This window comes from Schistocerca piceifrons, chromosome 8 (assembly GCF_021461385.2).
Source record: "Schistocerca piceifrons isolate TAMUIC-IGC-003096 chromosome 8, iqSchPice1.1, whole genome shotgun sequence".
NCBI classification, from domain to species: domain Eukaryota; kingdom Metazoa; phylum Arthropoda; class Insecta; order Orthoptera; family Acrididae; genus Schistocerca; species Schistocerca piceifrons.
In genome coordinates this window covers 122,657,090-122,674,822 of record NC_060145.1, presented here as the reverse complement: position 1 = coordinate 122,674,822, position 17,733 = coordinate 122,657,090, and the positions used below count along the sequence as shown (strand labels likewise).

At 44.3% G+C, this 17,733-nt stretch overlaps 1 protein-coding gene across 1 annotated transcript in view; it reads right to left on the bottom strand.

Annotated features, from left to right (window-relative positions):
• The window catches only part of LOC124711377 (serine proteinase stubble-like), a 368,137-nt gene that overhangs the window by 93,003 nt on the left and 257,401 nt on the right, over positions 1-17,733 (bottom strand). Inside the window, exon 6 of the mRNA XM_047241429.1 lies at positions 6,707-6,799. Within this exon, the coding sequence (XP_047097385.1) occupies positions 6,707-6,799 (93 nt within the window). The remainder of the gene's footprint in view (positions 1-6,706; positions 6,800-17,733) is intronic.

Sequence of the window (17,733 nt, the reverse complement as noted above, 5' to 3'; positions counted from 1 at the left end):
CTCCGAACTTTTCTTTTGTTTCCTTTACTGCTTGCTCAATATACAGATTGAATAACATTGGGGAGAGCCTGCAACCCTGTCTCACTCCCTTCCCAACCACGCTTCCCTTTCGTGCCATCTGGTTCCTGTACAAACTGTAAATAGCCTTTCGCTCCCCGTATTTTACCCCTGCCACCTGCTGAATTTAAAAGAGAGTATTCCAGCCAACATCGTCAAAAGCTTTCTCTAGGTCTACAAATGCTAGAAACGTAGGTTTGCCTTTTCTTAATCTAGCTTCTAAGATAACTTCACATAAAAAGTTCTAAGATAAGTTCACATTATAGCAGAGATAAATCTTGTCAGGGGTAAAATATAACTATCGATCATAGTACGTCAAAAATAAAAACTTCTCATCGATTCTGTAGCGCCACTGTCCATGTATTGCTGAGTTTCATGGTTTCTTCTTTTGTGTTAAAATTATCCCCATGTTTATATATTTCGATGGCTTCTCTATATAGCAGTGGATAATAGTTCGTCATAGTACATAAACTTCAGTTTCCGAAAATTTCACTACGTGATCACCCGACTGAAGAGCATGTTCCGCCACGGATGACTTGTCTGTTTTCCCCTAGTCGGCAGAGACTTTTATGTTCCTTCAACCGTGTATTCACACTTCTGGGGATAATTTTGACAGAAAAGATTAAGCCATGAAACTCAGCGATATATGGACAGTGGCGCTACAGACTCGATGAGAAGTTTTTATCTTTGACGTACTATGATCGATAGTTATATTTTACCCTTGACAAGGTTTATCTCTGCTACAACGTGAAATCCAGACCACGCCCACTTTTAACGGTATTTAGGCCATTCTTCGACGTACGACTCGTCAGTCAGAAACAGAAGCACCTCCGAAGATGTCCAACGTAGCTTTGGACGAAACGTCAGGGATAGAAGGGTTCCATGGACCACGGCCATACAACCCGGGAGAATTCTGGCAGCTGATACCTGCAGTTGTCAATAACGCAAGCCGCCACAAATAATGGAGAATCCTAAATCCACAACCCTCGTCGATATATTTTTATATGGCATGACATGGTCAAGAATGTGGAAATGCCATCTTAATTTTCAGTGCAACTTTATTTGTCTACATCGAGAGTTTAGAAAATGAAATGATCGGTTTCCATTGTTTAGGAATGATCATCAATCCTAAAAAATAGTGGTATTCATAAGCAGTCCTATCTGCTTAAGAACATGTACAATACAGATTGTCTTAACCCGTTTGTGCCACATCAAAACAAGTGACAGAAGGTCCACAACCAGTTGTATTGATAATGATGATGATGATGTTTGGTTTGTGGGGCGCTCATCTGCGCGGTTATCAGCGCCAGTACAAATTTCCAACATATGCTCAGTCCAAACTCACCACATTCATGAATGATGATGAAGACAACACAAACACCCAGTCATCTCGAGGCAGGTGAAAATCACTGACCCCGCCGGGAATCGAACTCGGGACCCCGTGCTCGGGAAGCGAGAAAGCGACCACGAGACTAGGAGCTGCGGACAGTTGTATTGAGATAGGACACCAATGGTTGGAAACGCATAATTATTGTGTTATGGACATAGATCCGCTGGCCTTGCCACTGCGGTGACACTAGTTCCCGTGAGCTCACCGAAGTCGAGCACTGTCGGGATTGGCAAACCCTTGGATGGATTACCGTCGGGTCTGCGAGTGGTAAATTCAATTGAGGAGCTACTTGATTGCGATATAGCTGACCTGTCATGAAAACTGGTAACGGCCGGGCGAGCGGTGTGCTGACCAGATGCCCCTTGAAATCCGTTTACAGTGTCGTCTGTCGTCTGAGGATGACACGGCGGTCGGTCGGTACCGTTAGGCTTTCCGAGGCCTGCTCGGAGGGGTTCAGTTCAGGGTTATGGACATGCACTGTATACCAGTTAACAACAACGTGGCTTTCAGTAATTGCTCAAAAGGACCACTGCCAGTCACCTCGTACTGCTACTGTTTAGCTGCTTTGTTATACGATGTACATTGTGTAAGTCCATCAAACAATAAATAAGCATTTCTAACCGTTGGTTCCCTACCTCAGTATAATCGGTTGTGGACCCACAGTCACCTGTTTGAAACCAGCTCAAGAGGTTTGAGACACCCTATATAAAATTTAAAGACAAGAAAGCGGCAGGACATACAATAAAGCATCGTTACGGAGTGTAACATGTCACATGTTGTGTAATCAAGCACCGAATCATTAAAACTATTGCGTTTCGCAAATATGTATTTAGGATGAAGGCAAAAGTATATTGCGAAATGGCACCACTGTGTGCACAATTACGTAATAAAATTTCTCATATTGGAACAAAGTTCAACAAAAAACACTAGAAAAAGAATGTTGACAAATTAAATTATGGTTGTATAAGAGTTCAACAACTGAAAATAATAAAATGCTGGGAGGATACATGACAAGATAAAACAATTATTCCAACTACACTGAAGCTCCAAAGAAACTGGTATAGGGATGTGTATTCAAAAACAGAGATATGTAAACACGCAGAATACGCCTATATAAGACAACGAGTGTCTGGCGAAGTCGTTAGATCGGTTACTACTGCTACAATGGCAGATTATCAAGATTTAAGTGAGTTTGAACATAGGTGTTATAGTCGGTGCACGAGCGATTGGACACAGCATCTACGAGGTAGCGATGAAGTGGGGATTTTCCCGTACGACCAATTCACGAGTGTACCGTGAAAATCAGGAATCTGGTAAAACATCACATCTCCGACATCGCTGCGGCTGGAAGATGATCCTGCAAGAACGGGGCCAACGACGATTGAAGAGAACCGTTCAACGCGACAGAAGTGTAACCTTTCCAAAAATGCTGCAGATTTCAATGCTGCGTCATCAAGTGTCATCGTGCGAACCATTCAACGATACATGATCGATATGGGCTTTCGGAGCCGATGCCCACTCGTGTACCCTTGATGACTGCACGACACAAAGCTTTACGCCTCACCTGGGCGCCTCAACACGAGTATTGGACCATTGATGACTGGAAACATGTTGCCTGGTCGCACGAGTCTCTATTCAAATTGTATCGAAGGGATCGACGTGTACGAGTATGGAGACTGCCTTATGAATCCATCGACCCTGCATGTTACTAGGAGACTGTTCAAGCTGCTGGAGGCTCAGTAACGGTGTGGGGCGCGTGCAGTCAGAGTGATATGGCACCCCTGATACGTCTAGATAGGACTCTGACAGGTGACACGTATGTAAGCATCCTGTCTTATCACCTGCATCCATTCATGTCGATTGTGCATTCCGATGGACTTGGGCAATTCCAGCAGGACAATGCGACATCCTACAAGTCCAGAATTGTTACAGAGTGGCTCCAGGAGCATTTTTCTGACTGTAAACACTTTCGCTGGCCATCAAACTCCCCAGACATGAACATTATTGAGCCTACCTGAGATGCCTTGCAACGTGCTGTTTAGAAGAGATCTCCACCCCTTTGTACTCTTATGGATTTATGGACAGCCCAGCAGGATTCATGGTGTCAATTCCCTCCAGCAATAATTCAAATATTAGTCGAGACCACGCCACGTCGTATTGCGGCAGTTCTGTGTGCTCGAGAGTGCCCTACACGATATTAGGCAGGTGTACCAGTTTCTTTGGCTCTTCAGTGTTTTATGTTTGAGTATAGTTGGGATTTTCACGAAATTATTACCCTCTATAATTTTTGTATGTGTTGCACACTACGCATAGTGCCACCACCTATCGGAACTTGATGAAACACAGGGGCTGAAGCGAAATAATCCTCGACGTCCCACAACAAATTTCGTATTTTTCAATCGGATTAGGCCAATAATATAATGTGTTGCATTACTTATTGAACGCCCTTCGTAATTTCTGCTACTACAGTGTTTTTCAGATTAAGTTATGTAGGTTATCGAGGCAAAAACACACATTGCCTCTATAAGATTTAATTCCGTTCCCTACATAGTTAATAGATATGTAACGTATACAGTAACTATTCTAATTTCAGTTTTGTTTAACTTTGGTTAAACAGAAACTCTGTTTTCTTTATTCAGCTGCATTCTGGGAAAGTACTGGCCACTCCGAAACTTTAATCATTTCAGTCATATTGCGTTAATGCACATGCGTAAGACTTGATATAATGGGACAGCATTTCAGACCACGAAGCCAGGTTGAAGTAACTAAAGGTATAGCCTTTCACGTACACGGGGTGACAGTTATTGAACTATATGAAAAAAACCGGAAATTAGTTACGAAGTACGGCTTGCACACACTTTATTCAACATGTAATCGTCACTATAAATATTCGGATATAGGTTATGACATGTTCGATATGCCTGCCATTATTGCCGGTGATGTGCCGCAGCTGCATGACCCGCTGAAGTGTCGGAATATCAGTGGAGTCGATGACCTTCTGAAAGGTTGTTTTTAGCTCAGCAAAGATTTTGGGGTTATTGCTGTACACCTTGTGTTTAATACAGTACACTAAAAGGGTGTCCCGTGTGTTCATATACGGAGGATATGGCGGCCAATTGAGGCCCATGCCAGTACCAGAGTCAAAATGCATCCACAAACTACTCCTCCAGGACATTAAACACTCTCATGTTTCGATGGGGTCGAGCTCCGTCTTGCTTGAACCACATCCTGTCGAAATCAGCGTCACTTTGGATAATGGGGATGGACCCATCTTCCAAAACCTTCACGTACCGTTCGGCAGTTACCGTGCCATCAAGGATTATTCCGTGACTGGACATTGGACACATTACAGTCACCCGTTGAGGGTGAAGAGACTTCTCGATCGCCAAATGCGAATTCTCAGTCCCTCAAATGCACAACTTTTGCTTACTGACGAACCCATCTAAATGAAAGTGGGATTCGTTGCTAAGGCAAACCATACTAATTCCCATCACGCCCCACGGCCAACCGTGCGGTTCGAACGTCCCAACGCAAACCGTTCAGATGCCACGACGATTTTTTTTCGTATAGTTCAATAACTGTCGCCATGGACTTTAATAACCAGCTTTCATTAATTTTTTTGTCATAATTTGCCAATTGCGGTTCAGATGTACACTACTGGCCATTAAAATAGCTACACCACGAATATGACGTGCTACAGAAGCGAAATTTAACCGACAGGAAGAAGATGCTGTGATACGCAAATGATTAGTTTTTCAGAGCATCAGGTTGGCGCCGGTGGTGACACCTACAACGTGCTGACATGAGGAAAGTTTCCAACCGATTTCTCATACACAAACAGCAGTTGACAGGCGGTGCCTGGTGAAACGTTGTGATGCCTCGTGTAAGGAGGAGAAATGTGTACCATCACGTTTCCGACCTTGGTATCGCAACATTGCTGCTGCGTTGGTTGAGATCCAATGACTGTTAGCAGAATATGGAATTGGTGGGTTCAAGAGGGTAATACGGAATGCCGTGCTGGATCCCAACGGCCCCGTATCACTAGCAGTCGAGATGACAGGCATCTTATCCGCATGGCTGTAACGGACCGTGCAGCTACGTCTCGATCCCTGAGTCAACAGATGGGGACGTTTGCAAGATAACAACCATCTGCACGAACAGTTCGACGACGTCTGCAGCAGCATGGACTATCAGCTCGGAGACCATGGCTGCGGTTACCCTTGACGCCTGTGATGGTGTACTCAACGACGAACCTGGGTGCACGAGTGGCAAAACGTCATTTTTTCGGATGAATCCAGGTTCTGTTTACATCATCATGATGGTCGCATCCGTGTTTGGCGACATCGCGGTGAACGCACATTGGAAGCGCGTATTCGACATCGCCAGACTGACGTATCACTCGGCGTGATGGTATGGAGTGCCATTGGTTACACGTCTCGGTCACCTCTTGTTCGCATTGACGGCACTTTGAACAGTGGACGTAACATTTCAGATGTGTTACGACCCGTGACTCTTCCCTTCACTCGATCCCTGCGAAACCCCACATTTCAGCAGGATAATGCACGACCGCATGTTGCAGGTCCTGTACGGGGCTTTCTGGATACAGAAAATGACCAATTGAAAACGTCTGGTCAATGCTGGCCGTGCAACTGGCTCGTCACAATACGCCAGTCACTACTCTTGATGAACTGTGGTATCGTGTTGAAGCTGCATGGGCAGCTGTACCTGTACACCCCATCCAAGCTCTGTTTGACTCAATGCCCAGGCGTATAAAGGTCGTTATTACGGCCAGAGGTGGTTGTTCTGCGTACTGATTTCTCAGGATCTATGCATCCAAATTGCGTGAAAATGTAATCACATGTCAGTTCTAGTATGATATATTTGTACAATAAATACCTGATTATCATTTGCATTCCTTCTTGGTGTGACCGAGCGAGGTGGTGCAGTGGTTAGACACTGGACTCGCATTCGGGAGGACGACGGTTCAATCCCGCGTCCGGCCATCCTGATTTAGGTTTTCAGTGATTTCCCTAAATCACTCCAGGCAAATGCCGGGATGGTTCCTGTGAAAGGGCACGGCCGACTTGCTTCCCCATCCTTCCCTAATCCGATGAGACCGATGACCTCGCTGTCTGGTGTCTTTCCCCAAACAACCCAACCAACCCAACCCTTCTTGGTGTAACAATTTTAATGGCCAGTAGTGTAGTGTTCGCTTGCCTTTAGTCCTGGACAGATCTCACAGGCGTTGAGTGGACTCACCTGCGGTTGAGGTAGGGGTCCTCGTCGAAGGGGTCGGGCCGGCGCGTAGTGCGATCCTCGCGGTTTCCGCTGCCGAATGGATCCGCCGTAGGCCTGACAAACACAAACAGATTAAAATTGTGTTCTTTCTATTTCATGAACAATTCCGCTATTTGACTTCTGTTGTAGGTCGTTTGGCACAGGCGGCCGTACATCACAGTTCATTATTGTACGTTTTATAAAAGTAGACGTCTTTTTCTTGCTGCAGACTTTATTTTTGTGTGTTACACGTGTTCTAGATTAGTTTCACATTAAGGCTTCTTCATTTGTTTTAAATACAGAATGGATACAGTTTTTCACTATGGTCGATGTGGTGCCACCGCCAGACACCACACTTGCTAGCTTTTAAATCGGCCGCGGTCCGCTAGTATACGACGGACCCGCGTGTCGCCACTGTCAGTGAATCCAGACCGAGCGCCGCCACACGGCAGGTCTAGAGAGACGTACTAGCACTCGCCCCAGTTGTACGGACGACTTAGCTAGCGATGTAACACTGACGAAGCCTCGTTTATTTGCATAGAAGATAGTTAGAATAGCCTTCAGCTAAGTCAATGGCTACGACCTAGCAAGGCGCCATAGCAATTGATAGTTATCGTATGAAGCATGTCTCATCAAGAACGATGTATACAAATGATGGATTAAAGTTAAGTATTCCAGCAGCTACGTACTTTTCTTTATAGCATTCACTACGTATCCTGTTTCAGACCTCACGCCATCCTGCGTGAGCTTATAGCGTGCATTTCGGCCTTCCCTAGCTATATAACAGTCGACATAATCGTCTTACATTTAAGCAACTGTGTGCGAGTCGATGTTTAAGATAATTCTAGTTTATTGTTCAATATCAGCTGCACACTTTTTTTAATTCGATTACATGTTTCGATCCCTGTGGATCATATTAAGATCTGAAACAAAGTAAAACTAAATACGTAGCATCCAATATTTGAACAGTAAAAAAGAAAAAAAATATACATCCCTTGTTGTAAGCCTGCACTTATAATATTTTAACGAAAAATCTTTGTGCAATTTTATTTTCAATCTTTAAGTGTAAGAATTTATGGCTTAATACTTGAAGCTTCACAATTTAAATATCTTCAGATGCTTATTCAGTTTTGGCTACTTGATTTCCAGTTTTAAAAACTACTATTTTATCACCCTTTTACAGTTTTATGTATCCATTCTGGTATCTTAACAGAAGGTTTTTACATTCTTGACGTTTTGGAACTTTAGTGTAGGACCGTCTCTTATTGAACCCATAGTATGCCTATTACTACCCCCCTCTCCCCCTCCCCCCACCTCCCCCTCTCCCTTGCCTTCTTTGCCCGCTCTCAATCCCCCCTCAGTTCATTTTATAATATCACTATTTTATACCGCTTGCATTTTACATATGCATTGTTCTATACTATTAGTGTTTTAACGACAATATTTACATAACTGTACGTTCTATAATTTGAACACGATCTCTCTTGTTCAGCTCACGACTTGCCCACCACTGCCCCCGCCCTCTACCCGTGCTTCCTCTCCCTTCCTCCAATCAGCCTCACGCCATTTCCCCTCCCCCTCCTGATCCCTACGTCCAACATCTACCGATTTAAAACATTGACCCCAGTTGCAAAATACAGTACTCTGATATGTCGTTCTGAGTATACATGACGGGTTGCTGATGCAATTACTTATGTAAAATCTACACTTACGTACAATTCTTTTCTTCTCTGGTATTGTAAAATATTTGATGTTACATCTTTAGTTTTACTTTGTTTTAGATCGTAAGATGACCTAGAGTGATCGAAACATGTAATCGAATAAAAAAAATGCAAATGAGAATTATCTTACATACGTACAGTTTCTTGTTTTTATATGGGATACTTACAAATTAGGAAAGAGTACAAGCCATAAATTTTGCATTAATAAATTACTCGCAGTTATTCGTTTATCCAGCTGAAACCTCCGTTTCATCCGGTCATAGGTTAGAGGTCCACTGTAACTTCACTTATGTAGTTTTCATCTGCCATTTGTAACTGCTGTGGAACACCATGACTGAACTAGCAAGAAATGCAGATTTTTCTTAAGAAAAGTGCGAGAAAATTCCGTCGCAACTGTTTGTTCACGTTCTCTCTCTCTCATTCTCCCTCTCGTTCTCGGAAGAAAAATCGTAGTTTTTACTGAATCAGTAGTGATTTCTCTCAGTGATTGGCTTGAGAAATTTGGAAACTGCAAAACAAAAGATCGTAACGTGAAATGGTGTTCGATGTTCTATAAGTGAAGTTACGGTTCGACCTCTGACCAATGACCAGATAATTCGGAGATTTTGGTTCGACAAATTACAATTTATTACTGTTAAAGCTAAGGCTTGAAATGCAATCTAGTCTGTAAACACAGCATTTCTCTGTAGGTATCACGTGTGAAAACTATTATTCTAGATTAAACCTATGAAGTTGCCTTAATGTAAGAGACCTCTAGAACATAAATATAGACTGCAGCAAGAAAATGGCGTTTCATTTTATGAAACGAATATTTATGTGCTTGCTATGGAAAATGGCCACGCCAATTAACTTGTTACAATCAAAGTTGTTTATAGCAAAACGAAATGTTTAACTTAATATGGTTACTACAATAATATAAAATCAAAAACTACCAGAAATTAAAAAATTAGAACCCTATCTATGTAGGGGAATACTTCTCAGACTTTAGACTCCATGCCTATGGTTGAAGTTTAATATATTTTCTTATTCCATTTTTAAATGATGCCATTCACTTTTTATGTGTTGTGGTCTTTTTCCGAAGTTACAAAAATTACTCCAAATAATTAAGGTTCTACAAATGTTTCAAGGCACAGCACGATCATGTATCTAGGAACAAATATGCTATAAAAATTTAAAAGCGTTGCAATCGATAAAATCTTGTTAACACTGCATTTACTCGCCTGTTTGTTACATTATTACTCTACTACACACTAATAATCAGTAACTGAAATTAAATTAAGCAGAAGTATTACCGAAAGTTACAAGTTACGTACATTTTGAAAGTGAAGCTATTGGAACTAACACAAATTTTGATTTTCAACGCAGGTAAAATTGTCAAGACATTAAAGAAACTTATTTCATTTGCAAGTATCACTTGTTCGATGGTAAAAGATCTTCTGTTTCAGGGTAGAAGACTGTGCATGAATGATGAAATATAGCTTCACTGTCCACTTGTTATATAAATACTGTTAAAATATACAGCATTTTACTCATCATAAAATTCTATAGCCGAAGGATTAACAATACAGTGGAACCTGGCTACAACAACATTCAAAGGGCCTTGAAAATGATGTTGTTATAAACGAGGGTCGTTATAACCGAGATTCGTATTTTCAGTCTAACATGCTGAAAGATCTGAATGACGCTTGTGTGGAATATGGGATGGAAATAAACACAGCAAAAATAAAGAGTATGGTCATCAGTACAAGACGCAGACTGTCCAATATTAAAATAGGACAATCTACCATGAGCCAAGTAAGTGCATTTAAATATCTTGGAAGCACAATAACTGAAGACTTAAGATGTCACCAGGAGGTGAAAACTCGAATTGCCATAGCGAAGGAGGCATTCAACAGGAAGAGGAGACTTATGTGGCAAATTAGATAACGGTCTAAGGAAAAGGCTTGGCAAATGTTTTGTCTGGAGTGTGGCACTATATGGGACAGGAACATGGACGCTGAGACGATAGGATGAAAAAAGGTTAGAAGCATTTGAGATGTGGATGTGGAGGAAAATGGAGAGAATAGGCTGGATGGAAAGAGTGAATAATGAAAGAGTATTGGAAAGGATTGATGTGAGAAGATGACTGCTGAAGGTCGTAAGAGAAAGGAAAAAGAACTGGTTGGGACATTAATTGAGAAGGCGTGGTCGTGCGGTAGCGTTCTCGCTTCCCGCGCCCGGGTTCCCGGGTTCGATTCCCGGCGGGGTCAGGGATTTTCTCTGCCTCGTGATGACTGGGTGTTGTGTGATGTCCTTAGGTTAGTTAGGTTTAAGTAGTTCTACGTTCTAGGGGACTTATGACCATAGATGTTGAGTCCCATAGTGCTCAGAGCCATTTGAACCAATTGAGAAGGGAGTGCTTGCTAGCAGATGCTTTGGAAGGATTGGTTTGTGGGAGAAGACTGAGAGGAAGAAGGAGATACAAGATGATAGGCGACATAAAGGGAAGAGGAAATTATGTAGACCTGAAGAGGATGGCAGAAGACCGGACAGCCTGGAGAACTACCATGTGAAAACCTGCTTTTTGGCAGATCACTGATGATGATGATGATGATGATGTAGTGAAAAATGGGAAATAATGAATTTATTTAGCCTTGTTTTATTTTACATACATCATTCGCTCTTCTACATCTACAGCTACATGCATACTCGGCAAGCCACAGTACGGTGTGTGGTGGAGGGTACCCTGTACCACAACTAGTCGTCTCCTCTCGTGTTCCACTGTGTCTGTATGCCTCCGTGCGAGCCCAAATTTCTCGCATCTTACCTTCGTGGTTCCTACGCGAAGTGTATGATGGCGGCAATAGTATCATTCTGCAGTCAGCTTCTAATGCCGGTTCTCTAAACATTCTGAGGAGGGTTTTTCGAAATGAATGTCTTCTTGCCTCCAGGGATTCTGACTTGAGTTCCCGAAGCATATCTGGAACACTTGCACTACGATCGAACCTACCAGTAACACATGTAGCAACTCGCCTCTGACTTGCTTCGATGTCTTCTTTCAATCCGACCTGCTACGGATCCCAAACACTCAAGCAGTACTCAATAATAGCACTAGCGTCCTATATGCGGTCTCCTTTACAGATGAACCACATTTTCCTAAAATCCTCCCAATAAACTGATGACGACTATTCGCCTTCACTCTCACAATCCTCACACGCTCGTTGCATTTCATATCGTGTCGCAATGTTACGCCCAGATATTAAAACGACTTAACTGTATCAACAAGACACCACGGACGCTGCGGGTTTGTTTTTCCCACTCATTCGAATTAACTTACATTTTTCTACATTAAGAGCCAGCTGCTATTCTCACACCAACTACAAACTTTGTCTAGTTCATCCTGTATCAACCTCCAGTTACTTATCTTCGACACCTTCTTGTACTCCACAGCATCATCAGCGAACAACTGCAGATTGCTGCCCACTGTGTTTGCCAGATCATTAATGTATACAGAAAATAGCAGCGATCCTATTACACTTCCTGGGTTACTCCTGTTTCCGATGAGCACTTACCATCGAGGACAACATACTGGGTTCTATTACTTATGACGTCTTCGAGTCAGTCGCAAACCTAGTAACATATTCCGTATACATGTACCTTTGTTGATTGTTTGCAGTGGGGTGACCAACAATGTCTTCCATTCTCATCCCGTTCGGTTCAAAATGGTTCAAACGGCTCTAAGAACTATGGGATTCAACATCTGAGTTCATCAGTCCCCCAGACTTAGAACTACTAACTAACCTAAGGACATCACACACATCCATGCCCGAGGCAGGATTTGAACCTGCGACCGTAGCGGTCGCGTGGTTCCAGACTGATGCGTCTAGAACCGCTCGGCCACACCGGCCGACCGACTGCCACAGTCGACGATGCCATGCTGGGACGGGAATGGCAAGAATTCGATTACCGTATTGACGTCTGCCGGGTCACTCATTGTATGCATCTCGAACGTTTGTAAAAAAACTTTCAGATTTTCTCTTGAAAATGCAATATGTATGATATCTGTACACTGTTAAGTTCTTGTGCAATAAATAATTGAAAGCGTTCCCGGACTTTATGTACATCCTGTACATGTGTCGTATTAAGCAAGGATGAGAAATATTTGCCTTATGAGGAATATGGCCGTACCATAGAAATCACGACGTTATAACTGAGTAGTTGTTGTAACTGATGTTATGAGAAAGTTCAGCTGTATATTCCAGAGAGCTTATATATGGTATATTAAACAGCACTTACGTACGAGGTACAACCCCAAATCTGTACAAATACTACACTGACCACAACCTCATGCCTAGCAAACAGAATGCAGAAAATGGTGGAAAATTCTTCTTACTGTCTCTTGTGCATATTCTAAAATCAATCACCAGACTGAATTTCCTTTGGAAAAACACGTGTTGCAAGGTACACGATCGTCTTGGTACAACACTCCTCCTACCAACAATTCTGCAAAACGTTGAAGATTTCACGGCTGTTTCGGCAAGATTCCTTGTAGTTCATCCCAACCTAAGTAATCAAACCATATGTATCGAGCTAGGTGGCGCCGTGATTAGCTCACTGGGCTTGCATTCGGGAGGACGGCGGTTCAGATCCGCATCCGGCCATACTGATTCAGTTTTTCGTGATTTGCTTCCCTATTGTTACCTATTCCCGGTTTGTGTTCAGTCTCTCGTTGTCGACGGGTCGTTAAACACTAATCTCCTCCTCTTCTTCCTCCTCCTCCCCCTCCTGCTTCAAACTACATCTAATCCACTCGGTACACTTCTCCCGCTACGTGTCTTGGTACTGCTCGAGTCTTCGGATGTCAAAGCGAGTTAGCACTATTGTAATTAGTGTAGCAAATACTACAGATTTCCTATATGACATCGCGCCATTAGCAGCAGCTGCACATCACGTAAAAACTGCAGTCACTGTAAGTGCACTTTATCCCATTGGTCGAAACCAGATATTGCATTCTGGTAACATTTAAATATAAACTAACATGCAGTCTGTTTAGTAAGAGTGTGGTCGGCATTACACACATAATTATGGTAAAAGATATCACCTTATTTCTTTCACAGCCCAACGGAGGAAAACTTTCTCCTCCACGCACTGTGCATAAAGCAGTAGTTTACTTTGAATTCTTGACTGGGATGCACAAGAAGAGACATGAGTGCAGTTTGGGCGTCGCGTTTATTAAACATGTTTGATGACGACTGTCAAATGTTCGTTCATCGACAAAAATTACTGCAAGAGGACAATCATCCGAAACACAGGAGCAGGCTTTGCAGCGACTCGGAGAGGGAGAAGTTCGTCAAAAAAATGTTCAAATGTGTGTGAAATCTTATGGGACTTAAGTGCTAAGGTCATCAGTCCCTAAACTTAGACACTACTTAACGTAAATTATCCTAAGGATGAACACACACACCCATGCCCGAGGGAGGATTCGAACCTCCGTCGGGACCAGCCGCACAGTCCATGACTGCAGCGCCTTAGACTGCGCGGTTAATCTCGCGCGGCAGAAGTTCGTCCAGCAACTGGACTGGCCCCCACAGTCGCCTGACGCTAATCCTACTGAAAGTGGTCTTCCGTCAAACAGAAGTTGCAAGGAAAAAAGATCTTCACTCTGAAACAGCTGTCAACGCATATTCGACGCATTTGGATGCCTCTTCAACGTGAATACGCGGAAAACTTTGTTTCAAACATGCCTCGCAGATGCCAAGCAAGTATCGACGCTGCGGGTGACTGGACGTTATTATTAATTGTAGTTGCATTTTTCTTTTTTTTCTTGCATGATGCGCGTATACATGTTTCAGTTTGCTGTCGAATAAATTTTTCTACTTACTAACCCGACCACGATTTCACTTAAAACTGTATGTCGCTGGAAAGAGGTCAAGCAATTAACTTATGGAGCTCTGTTCTTGAACCAGTAAGTGCAGTTTTGAGTTTGATAGTTTTCAAACGTCCATGTTTCCCCCCCTAAGTTTCCCCAGCGTCGCTAGAAACCCTATTGGCCGTAGACAGAGTCCTCACATCCTTAGCGACATGCGGTGCGCAAGAAATTACGTGAGGTACTGCTCCGGAAATTTTCAACGGACCTGTAGTCTCTGCAGTGCTACGCACATACAGTCGTAATAGATAGGGGTCGTCTGCCCCCCAGAGGCAAGGTTAAACTTGACACTACCCAAAGTCAATAATCAAAAGTCCTGTAGCTATGACTACTTTCAGGAAGATCCGACCACTGGACATTAATAGACGGTCCAGTCACATGAACATGACCAACGTGTACAATGATCACTCACACACAGCAGTGGCAGCGTTAGCAGTGGAGGGTATATAAAGTGCGTCGGGGGGACGGGACGTGGGAAAGAGTATAAGTTGATGTCGTAATGCGGAAACGGACCCATTTATCTGACGTCCAAAAGTGTCATGATCACTGGCTTTCGGGAGAATGGTGGAAGCATTTCCGAAACGGCTAAGTTTGAGAACTGTTATCGTGCCGCTGTGGTTAAAGGATACCGTGCATAACAAAATGATCCTGTTCAAAACTGCCGCTGAGGTAACTGTGCTGCACAACAGGCCATAGGCGACAGGTGTGAACGACGGCTGTGTACTGTCCCCAGATAAATCAAGAGGCTAACAGTAGTGCCTCTTCAACGACCTTTCAGGGAACGTTGCTGCATATGTGCCTCTGCAGCAGGCGTCTGGTTCATGCATCCTTGTATGTACGAGGTTTGGAACTTAAATAGTAGCAACTATTTATTCACAACCTAGACCAAAGAGTTACATGTTTGCACCTGTTACTGTCCTTAGTCAGCAGCGTTGTATTGAACCTGTTGCCAGAGATGTGGAAGGCGTAGTATACCGTTAGCAGAGCCTGTTCTGTTGATGGTGTGAGTGGAGCGGTCTAAAGTTATGGTGATTCTCGTGTATAACTGTGATGGCGTTATCCTAACGCATTATGTTCCTCCACGGCAGACTGTCAATGCACAGTATTACTGTTCGTTTTTGGAGCATCACCTGCGACCAGCTATGCGAAAGAAGCGGCGACGCTTTCTGCGCAACCCACCCATCATTTTGCACGACAATGCGCGGTCGCATACAGCGCAAGCTGTGGCTGCTCTGTTCGGTCGATGCGACTGGAAAGTACTGTACCATCCACCATACTGCCCGGACTTACGTCCGTGTGACTTTGATTTGATTCAGAAGATGAAGGAACAACTCCGTGGCATTCGCTTCAGAACTGTTCCAGAGATTCGACAGGCAGTAGACCGCTCCATTCGCGCCATCAACAGAACAGGCTCTGCTAACGGTATACTACGCCTTCCACATTGCTGGCAACGGGTTCTACACAACGCTGGTGACTACTTTGAAGCACAGTAACAGGGGCAAACATGTAACTCTTTTGTATCGGTTATGAATAAATAGTTGCCACTATTTAAGTTCCAACCCTCGTATTTTTGCAGCTGGCAACCCTACAGGCGCCCAAAGTAGGTATAGTGTGCTGGGCCCCTGTTGGAGACAACATGTCCCTGTACAAAATCTGCGTAGAACTGTCAAACCTCGCGAGTTCCATCCCTTGCATGTATGTATTGAAGTGTGGACCTAGACGGAGAAGCTTCATCATGCCGTAGCCGTCAGTGGTTCACAACCCAACAACGGGCCACAGCATTACACCCACCCCACCGTCGCCCCACACCTACATCTATATCTATATCTACATTTATACTCCGCAAGCCACCCAACGGTGTGTGGCGGAGGGCACTTTACGTGTCACTGTCATTACCTCCCTTTCCTGTTCCAGTCGCGTATGGTTCGCGGGAAGAACGACTGTCTGAAAGCCTCCGTGCGCGCTCTAATCTCCCTAATTTTACATTCGTGATCTCCTCGGGAGGTATAAGTAGGGGGAAGCAATATATTCGATACCTCATCCAGAAACGCACCCTCTCGAAACCTGGCGAGCAAGCTACACCGCGATGCAGAGCGCATCTCTTGCAGAGTCTGCCACTTGAGTTTGTTAAACATCTCCGTAACGCTATCACGGTTACCAAATAACCCTGTGACGAAACGCGCCGCTCTTCTTTGGATCTTCTCTATCTCCTCCGTCAACCCGATCTGGTACGGATCCCACACTGATGAGCAATACTCAAGTATAGGTCGAACGAGTGTTTTGTAAGCCACCTCCTTTGTTGATGGACTACATTTTCTAAGGACTCTCCCAATGAATCTCAACCTGGTACCCGCCTTACCAACAATTAATTTTATATGATCATTCCACTTCAAATCGTTCCACACGCATACTCCCAGATATTTTACAGAAGCAACCCGGGGGGGGGGGGGGTTATTGTGCAGTTCGGCCCCCAGTGGACACCCCCCCCCCCCCCCCCATCGGCCCCGGAACGTCTCTTACCAGACGAGTGTAACCCCAATGTTTGCGTGGTGGAGTAATTATGGTGTACACGTACACTGAAACGGCGTTTGGCAGCAATTGCCGACACAGTCTAACTGAGGAGGAATAATGGGAACCAGCCCGCATTCGCTGAGGCAGATGGAAAACCGCCTTAAAAGCCATCCACAGGCTGGTCGGCACACCAAACCTCAACACTAATCCGCCGGTCGGATTCGTGCCGGGGACTGGCACGCCTTCCCGCTCGGGAAGCAGCGTGTTAGACCCCGCAGCTAGCCAGGCGGGCACTAATGTATCCTTGCTGTCTGCTGTTCGTCGGCGACAAAGGCTGCAATTTGCACGCCAGTACAGCAACTCGACATACACAGGAGCAGCGACAGGAGGCCTTTTCAGATGAATTATGCTTTATGAGCCATCGGCGTGTAATGTATCTGCGAGGGACCACGTCTACCCCTACATCTAGTTTGTTTTTCCGCGGCACTATGGCACATACCAGCAGGAGAGTGCCATGTGTCGCTCGGTTCGAAGAGTCCGTGCTTGGTTCTGAGAGCACCAGGATGAGTTTACCATAACTCACCTGTCCACCAACCTCAATGGATTTATTTAAACCCAATGGAGAATCTTTGCGATCACTTCGATCGGGTTGTAGACGGCATGGATCCTCAACCGACAAACCTAGCGCAGCTGGTCACGGTGCTGGAGTCAGCGTGGTTCCACATCCCTGACAGTACCTTTCTGAACCTCATTGACACTCTTCCTGCTTGTCCCACAGTGATCCGCACTTTAGTCAGGTGGTCACATTAATGTGAATGGAGAGTGTACATACGGGGGTCATTCGGAAAGTAAGGAACGATCGGTCGTGAAAT